Raw genomic sequence first — 8,895 nt, 5'->3', positions numbered from 1 at the left:
ACTCACACAGAAACACAATGACAGGGGTCACAGAAAGCTGCAAATAACATGAATTATGTATGAGTCTTGGCTTAATTATCTTACCTGCTCTTCCTAGATCCACTGCCTGAGTAAGTTCCCACTGAAGAAAGTTCACTGCGCTCACAGGGCGATGAGAAGGATGGGTGAATTTTATATGGAATATGACAGTCAGGGTTTGGAACTAAAAGAAAATCCTAAAAAGTCTTGACAGACCTATAATTTAAGTAAACATGATTGTTAAAGGGGGGGGGGGGTGAAATGCTATTTCATGCATACTGAGTTTTTTACACTGTTAAAGAGTTGGATTCCCATGCTAAACATGGACAAAGTTTCAAAAATTAAGTTGTATGTTTGAAGGAGTATTTCTGTTCCAAAAATACTCCTTCCGGTTTGTCACAAGTTTCGGAAAGTTTTTTTCGAGTATGGCTCTGTGTGACGTTAGATGGAGCGGAATTTCCTTATATGGGTCCTGAGGCACTTCTGCCGGAAGAGCGTGCGCTCCCGTATAGCACAGCACTGAGAGAGGCTGTGCACAGACAATCACTGATCAGAGCGAGAGCGTCGCGAAATGTCACAAAAGGAGTGTGTTTTTGGTTGCCAGGGCAAGACAACCCTGCACAGATTACCAAAAAAAAAACAGCATTAAGGGACCAGTGGATGGAGTTTATTTTTACAGACCATCAACGGAGTTGTGCAAGTGTTTTTGTTTGTTCCCCTGCATTTTGAAGATGCTTGTTTTACAAACAAGGCCCAGTTTGACGACGGATTTGCACATCGTTTATTTCTTAAGGATAATGCAGTCCCAACGAAAAAGGGTCACGATCGTGTGTTGGATCCGCAGGCTGTGAGTAAAACTGCTTCAAATATCTCTGTGTTGTTAACTTAGCTATCGGCGCATAAGCACATCAAGTAAACAACATGCGATGTTGTCATCAAACTGCACTTTCCACATGTAACGTTACAGCTTAAAAAAAAAAAAAAGACGACAAAGTGGAACTTAGTCATTTTCCAAAACCGCTAAGCAAATATATACAGTTTCAGTACATACCACATAGAGACTGATTGCTGATGCTGCTCTTGTTCAAGTTCAGCCTCTGGATCTGATTCTGGATCATAAATATACACTGAATCTGACTGTTAGCCATGGTTTGTTTTGGTTGGTTTTGTCCTCACGGTGTCACAGCTTCCAGACGCGCTCAATGCAAAAGCCTACTGGCGCTCGTGATTCTTTAGCTCCGCCCACACATCACGCCTCTAGGCGCTCGTGTTTTTCTGGGAAAAATCGGTACAGACTATCTTTCTCTTATGAATATAATAAAACTAAAGACTTTTTGGAGTTATGAAGGATGCAGTACTACTCTATAGGCACTCAAGATTAACAGGATATTGAGTGAAAACGAGCATTTCACCCCCCCTTTGTGGGTCATTCTACAGAAACGTCCACATTTGGTATGGCAAGATCTCTTAAAATTCATTTCTTTTTCTAACATTTAAACTTAGACCACATTATTAGATTACCCTTTGACTTTATGAGTACACATAAATTACAGCTTAATGATTTTCTATTTTTTGTGTGCATGTATTTAAAGACCGCATACAGCATTTTTTTGTCACTGGTGTTACCTTACTTCTTTAGCGATATTAAAGGTATTTATGAAATATTTTTTAATAGTTTTTTCAGCACATGCAGTCAGAGGTACAGAAAAGTAATGATGATCTAACTAATATGGTGATTATGTTTTATTTATTTTATTCAGGTTTGTTAAAAGTGTGACTGAATGATGTTAGTTCAATTGCACAACCATGTATTTGCTATAACAATGAAAATATTTGAAAAAAAGGTTTTAAACAAGCAATAATACAATCCTTTAAAGCTTAACTCTTAAGTGCAGCAGAATTCAATGAATTTAAAATGATTATCATGCCACATATGACAGATTTTATTTAATGTGAAAGACACAACAAATCACTAGTGACATACATAACATACAAATGACTCATTTCATAAGAACTGAAAAAAAAAAAAAACTTTTGTATTTGTGTTTCAGTGCTCCCAAAACAGCAAAGTGATATTTCAAGGTTTTTCTGACATGGGTGTTGACTCGCTGACCTTGAAGAACTGTTTGTGTTTTAACTTCTGGGCTGTCAAGATTTGCACGCTGCAGTCATATGTTACGTTTCTTCACCTTTTCATATATCCATTTCCAACCTATGATCTTGTCTTTCAGTTTCTCTATTTCCCTTTGTTTCCTTTGTGCATCTCTCCTACGTTGTCTCCTCCCTTGTTGTAGTTGTCTGTAAAGCAAAATATTTTCTTGAAAAAAAGTTCTCACTCATTTAACCCTAGCTTGAGTGTGTGTGTGAGAGATAGAGAGTGTGTGTGTGTGTGTGAGAGAGAGTGTGTGTATATGTGTGAGAGTGTGTGTGTGTGTGTGTGTGTGTGTGTGTGTGTGTGTGTGTGTGTGTGTGTGTGTGTGTGTGTGTGTGTGTGTGTGAGAGAGAATGAGCGAGAGAGAGTGTGTTTGTGTGTGTGTGTGTGTGTGAGAGAGAGAGAGAAAGAGAGTGTGTTTGTGTGTGAGAGAGAGTCAGTGAATGTGTGTGAGAGAGTGAGTATGAGTGTGTGTGTGCGTGTGTGTGTGTGTGTGTGAGAGATAGAGAGTGTGTGTGTGTGTGTGTGAGAGAGAGTGTGTATATGTGTGAGAGTGTGTATGTGTGTGTGTGTGTGTGTGTGTGTGTGTGAGAATGAGCGAGAGAGAGTGTGTTTGTGTGTGTGTGTGTGAGAGAGAGAGAGAAAGAGAGTGTGTGTTTGTGTGAGAGAGAGAGTCAGTGAGTGTGTGTGAGAGAGTGAGTATGAGTGTGTGTGAGAGTGTGTGTGTGTGTGTGTGTGAGAGAGAGAGAGAGAGAGAGAGTGTGTTTGTGTGTGAGTGTGTATGTGGAGGTACTGTATGCTATGCACTTTTATATCTGTTTCACTATTTATTTCTGTATTTGTAACAGTTCAGTTTGTACCTTGAAACGCTGGGTGATCTATCTGGTGATGATTGGGGGGGGGGGGGGGCAATGCTCCTGCTCTGACTCTTTGCCTGCTGACGGACCCCCGATGCCTTTCGCTCATATCTCTTCTCCCTTTCACTCAAATCACTTACTCTCTTTCTTTTTTGTGTGTCAATGTCACGGACATAGCTCTGTTTCCTTTTCTGCAAATACTATTCTCTGCGTTCAGGATCAGCATCCCTACGCTTTCTGTATAGTCGCTGTTTCTCAGCTGCGCTCAGTTTAGCCATACCCTCAATTTAGAAATACCTGACCAAAGGAGGATTAACAATGACAAAGAAAAGTTAGAATCACAATTTTAGTGCTATTTTATAAAAAATAACTAAATGAATAGCTTTGAACAAAGTTTATCTATAAAAGGGAGTCACTGGTGTTACTGATCTTCACTGGTGTTACCCATAAGGAAGGTGACACCAGTGACAGTAACACCAGTGACAATTTTCATGAAAACTGCATTTTACAAAATGGCTGCTGCAAGGGATCAAACCACATGTTGTCAATCATGGCATACTCACTAAATTTAGTATATTAATCCATTTGTATTCTAGTTTTTTACAATGCTCAAACTGTTGCAGAGGGACTATTTGCGGTGTAGGCCGGGGTGAAACCCGGAATGTTTGTATGTTGTTTCCCCCCCCCGGTCCTAGTTAAGCTGTTGCACACCGGATGTTTTGAATGTGTTGTTACCGTTTTGCAAGCCAGTTTCTGTATTTGCTGCTGAGTTTAGTAAAGACGATAAACAGCAATGTCTGCGTGCATCTTTAAATACTCGGGTTATCACACTGGCGACGAGGATTAAAACCGTTAACCAAGCCAATGTTCCAGTAAGTCAGCCGGTTCGGCAGCGAAGAAGTTGGCAAATAATTAAACAAAAGCTATGGCTGCTACTGTCGGCTCGCTCAGTGAGTTCTCCGAGAAGGATGGTGACTGGGTGGAATATGTCGAGAGACTGGAGCACTTTTTCCTGGCTAATGACATTGTGGATGAGGAGAAACAACGATCAATCCTCCTGAGTGTGTGCGGGGCTAAAACGTACAGATTGATCCGAAATCTTGCAACGCCGCAGAAACCGGGAGAGATCGGGTTCAAAGAAATTGTGGAGATGGTGCAAAATCACCTCAATCCCAAGCCCTCGGTGATTGTGCAGCGCTTCAAGTTTCACACGCATTCACGCAAGTCAGGAGTGACAGTGGCGGAGTTTGTAGCGGAACTGAGGCAGCTTTCCGAGCACTGTGAGTTCAGGGCAGTGCTGGAGGACATGTTGCGGGACAGGTTAGTCTGTGGAATTAACGATGACGTCATACAGCGCCGCTTATTGGGTGAAGCCACACTGACTTTCAAAAAGGCTTTGGACATTGCCCTAGCCATGGAGACGGCGGCAAACAACACGATGGACATAAAAAATGCAGGGGGAGGGACGCTATCAGATACTGCCCATTTTGTAGCAAAAGAATGCAAAAGTAGTTCAGGAAGACCCACAGAGTGTTATCGTTGTGGGGGTCCGCATTTTGCGAATGACTGTGGCTTTAAAGACGCTGTTTGCCATAATTGCCAGAAAAGGGGGCATATTGCAAAAAAGTGCAGGGGTGCTAAACATAAACAGACAAAAGGATGGGGAAAAGCACCTAAGCCCAACACACATCACCTGCAGAGTGAGGATTTTGAGGAGCAGTGCTCATTCAACATGTTTAATATCCGTGGCCAGCCCCGGGCTCAGCCCATATATGCAACAATTAAGGTGAATGGCGAAGAGCTGAACATGGAAGTGGACACTGGGGCCTCAGCTTCAGTAATCAGTCAAACCACATTCAACAGGTTGTGGAGCTCAGGGGGTGCACCTGCAATGGAAGAGACAAGTATTAGGCTCAGAACGTACACGGGTGAGTGCATTCCACTCGTGGGGGCTATCAAGGTGGACATTGTATATCAAGAACAGCAGGCCGCGGTGACACTGCTTGTGGTCGAGGGGGAGGGACCGAGCTTGTTGGGGCGGGATCTCCTCCAGAAAATTCACCTGAATTGGGGACAGATCTGGGGTGAAATCAAACATACCACTGTGGTACAGGACATCATAGGGAAATATGCTGATGTCTTTAAAGAGGAATTGGGTACCCTCCGAGGGACCACAGTTAAACTGTGTGTGGACCCCAAAGCACAACCGCGTTTCTTCAAACCACGAACAGTACCATATGCCATGAAAGCTAAGGTTGAGGCGGAGTTGGAAAGGCTACAAAGGGCAGGGGTGATTGAGCCTGTGGAGTTTTCTGACTGGGCAGCCCCAATAGTGCCAGTGGTGAAGGAGGACGGGGAAGTGCGCATATGTGGGGATTACAAAATGACCATTAATCAGGCCTCACAGCTCGACACCTACCCCCTACCGCGAGTGGAGGACCTATTTGCTACACTAGCAGGTGGAAAAACATTCACTAAACTAGACATGAGTCACGCATATCAGCAACTTTTGCTAGATGAAGACTCTAAGCAATATGTGACTATAAACACTCACAAGGGGCTATTCAAGTATAACCGCCTGGTGTTTGGCGTTGCCTCAAGCCCGGCTATTTTCCAACGCACCATGGACAATCTGTTTCAGAACATTCCCCAGGTTGCCGTCTACCTGGATGACATTCTCGTCACAGGTAAAACAGAAGAGGAACACTTGCAAAACCTTGACCTGGTGTTAAAGAGAATGTCTGAGGCTGGGCTGCGTCTGAAATGCAGTAAGTGTGTTTTTCAAGCTCCAAGTGTCACATATCTGGGCCATCGGATTTCAGCTCAGGGCTTGTCTCCAGTCGAAGACAAAGTGAGAGCAATTAAGGAAGCCCCAACACCAAAGGACATTGCAGAGCTTAGGTCGTTTCTGGGTCTAGTGAACTATTATGGGAAGTTTTTACCAGACCTCTCGACCGTACTGGCCCCACTCTACCAGCTGCTACACAAAGGCTGTGTGTGGAGATGGCAGCAGGATCAGGACAACGCTTTCCAGCACGTAAAGGGACTGTTACACTCAACACGACTGCTGGTACATTTTGACCCAGACAAGGAGGTCATTCTATCGTGTGATGCCTCCCCGTATGGACTGGGGGCAGTTCTTTCGCACCGCATGGAGGATGGAAGTGAGAAGCCAATCAGCTATGTGTCACGTACTCTTACTGCAGCAGAAAAGGGGTACTCGCAATTAGAGAAGGAGGGCCTGGCGGTTGTTTTTGCAGTAAAGCGTTTCCACCACTACCTGTTTGGTCGCCCTTTTACCATCTTCACAGACCATAAGCCTCTAATGGGTCTGTTCAGTGAGACAAAGGGCATTCCACCCATGGCCTCAGCAAGAATACAGCGCTGGGCATTAACCCTGTCAGCATACCAGTACAGCATAGAGTACAAGGTGGGTAGCGACAATGCAAATGCTGATGCTTTTAGCCGTCTGCCTCTCCCAGACACACCACACCACACAGGCTTTCCCCCAGAGACTGTTTTTCTGATGGACAGACTGTCACAGGCTCCAGTGACAGCAAAGCAAATAAAGCTGTGGACTGAAAGAGACCCAGTGTTGTCGCAGGTGAAGAGGTGGGTGATGCAGGGGTGGCCTGCCACTGTGGAACAGGAGGGGTTCAAACCTTACGTCAAGCGCAAACTTGAATTAAGTGTCCTTGATGGCTGTCTCCTCTGGGGTTCCAGAGTGATTGTCCCACCTCCAGGGCGGGCTCAAGTGATGGACGAGCTACATGAGGCCCACCCCGGGGTTTCCCGTATGAAAAGTCTCGCCAGATCATTTGTGTGGTGGCCTGGGATGGACTGTGCTTTAGAAGAAAAGGTGAAGGTATGTTCGCAGTGTCAAAGCAACCTGAAGATGCCAGCGGCAGCGCCACTACACCCATGGCAGTGGCCCGGCCGTCCGTGGTCCAGGCTTCACCTGGATTTTGCTGGCCCATTTATGGGTCGGATGTTTTTAGTGCTAGTGGATGCGCACTCCAAGTGGCTCGAGGCACATATCATGTCAAATATTACTGCACTTACTACTACAGACACACTGAGAAGCATTTTCGCAACACATGGGCTGCCAGACACAATTGTGACAGACAATGGGCCCACTTTCACCAGTGAGGTTTTCAAGGAGTTTATGGATAGAAACGGGATTCGTCATGTCTGCACTGCTCCCTATCATCCCGCGTCCAATGGCTTGGCAGAGCGGGCTGTGGAGACTTTCAAAGAGGGGCTGCGGAAGATGTCGGGACAATCGGTGGAAACCAAGCTCGCACGCTTCCTGTTTCAATACAGGATTACTCCACACACAACTACGGGAGTGTCTCCAGCTGAGATGTTGCTGGGGAGGAGACCAAAGTCTCATCTGGACCTCCTCCAGCCAGACATCAGAGCGAGGGTTGCCAGGTATCAGGAGGAGCAAAAAGCAAGGCGGGACCAACATGCCAAAGAGAGACATTTTCACCCAGGGGACAGAGTGTATGTCAAGAACTTTGCCATAGGTTCACCCTGGTTGCCAGGGGTAATCCACCGCCAGACAGGGCCAGTATCTTTTGTTGTGGAATTATGTGATGGTAGGCAGGTGCGCAGGCACCAAGATCACTTGCGGGTCCGCCATGATGGGGGAGGGAAGAGTTCTCACGGTTCTCACGGGGTTTCATGCAAAGTCAGTGGGAGCGGCTCTGCAGAGGCCGTGCCAATAGCTCCAGGGCACGCGGAAATGTCACATGAGGGTCTGTCTGAGCCCTCAGAGGAGGCACCTGATGAATTGTCGGAGCAGGCAGCTACGGCTGACCCTGCTCAGAGCATACCTGGGGGACCAGAGCCTGCCTCCAGTTCTGAGGACACCATTACTGAGCTTAGGAGATCTAAGAGACAACACAAGCCTCCAAACAGACTGACATGTTGAGCTACAGATACCCAAACATTAAAAATACCATATAAAAGAGTGTTGTTTGTTTAACAAAAATTTGATGTTCATATTGCTACCAATGTTTCTCCTGGTAGAGAGGCACTTATCTTACAGTGTGTGTATTAATGTTTTATGTTTGCACTTTAAGAGGGAGAAGTGTTGCAGAGGGACTATTTGCGGTGTAGGCCGGGGTGAAACCCGGAATGTTTGTATGTTGTTTCCCCCCCCCGGTCCTAGTTAAGCTGTTGCACACCGGATGTTTTGAATGTGTTGTTACCGTTTTGCAAGCCAGTTTCTGTATTTGCTGCTGAGTTTAGTAAAGACGATAAACAGCAATGTCTGCGTGCATCTTTAAATACTCGGGTTATCACACAAACAATAAAAGAGGTCATACCAGTGACTTCATCTAAAAGCTTCATATGAAATTATGAGATAAATGAGAGGATTTCTGATAATTGAAAAGAGACAGTGGACTTACCATGGGCTTCTCTTAATAGATCTTCAGGAAATTGGAAGAAGGAAGTCGAGTGATGTCATCAGTGTGATTGTTATTTCAAAATAAGAGCTTTTTTGTTAAACAGTAACACCAGTGACACAACTCCAGGGGACCACTACTTTCATTATATATTTTATAATATTTATTGAGCATTTTGTTTTTTAATGTAATTTACATCATATATTTGATAATTATGGACACATGGTTGTATTTTAAATGGAAGAAAACACTGTTTTTGACCTCAAAATAAAGCATTTTCCCTCTGTACATGACTGTGGGGACGAGCACTTCTGTTGTGCTTGGAATTCTAATTAATTAATAAAAATCAAATATTGCAACATTGATGGCTCAAGAAAGTGTAATTGTTCAAATAACATATTGTTTCATTTTAAAATATAAAAACCTAACCTGTTAACTGTCACTCACGTTTTTG

At 44.5% G+C, this 8,895-nt stretch overlaps 1 protein-coding gene across 1 annotated transcript; it reads left to right on the top strand.

Moving 5' to 3' along the window:
• Positions 1-3,952: 3,952 nt before the first annotated feature.
• Positions 3,953-7,963, top strand: LOC127970507 (uncharacterized protein K02A2.6-like). Its single transcript, XM_052573102.1, has one exon. The coding sequence runs from the start codon at positions 3,953-3,955 to the stop codon at positions 7,961-7,963; it is 4,011 nt and encodes a 1,336-aa protein (XP_052429062.1).
• Positions 7,964-8,895: the final 932 nt, after the last annotated feature.

The sequence above is a fragment of the Carassius gibelio genome, chromosome B13 (genome assembly GCF_023724105.1).
Source record: "Carassius gibelio isolate Cgi1373 ecotype wild population from Czech Republic chromosome B13, carGib1.2-hapl.c, whole genome shotgun sequence".
In the NCBI taxonomy this organism is placed as follows: Eukaryota; Metazoa; Chordata; class Actinopteri; order Cypriniformes; family Cyprinidae; genus Carassius; species Carassius gibelio.
Note: the sequence above shows the minus strand (reverse complement) of the source record. Positions and strands in the feature narration are given on the sequence as shown.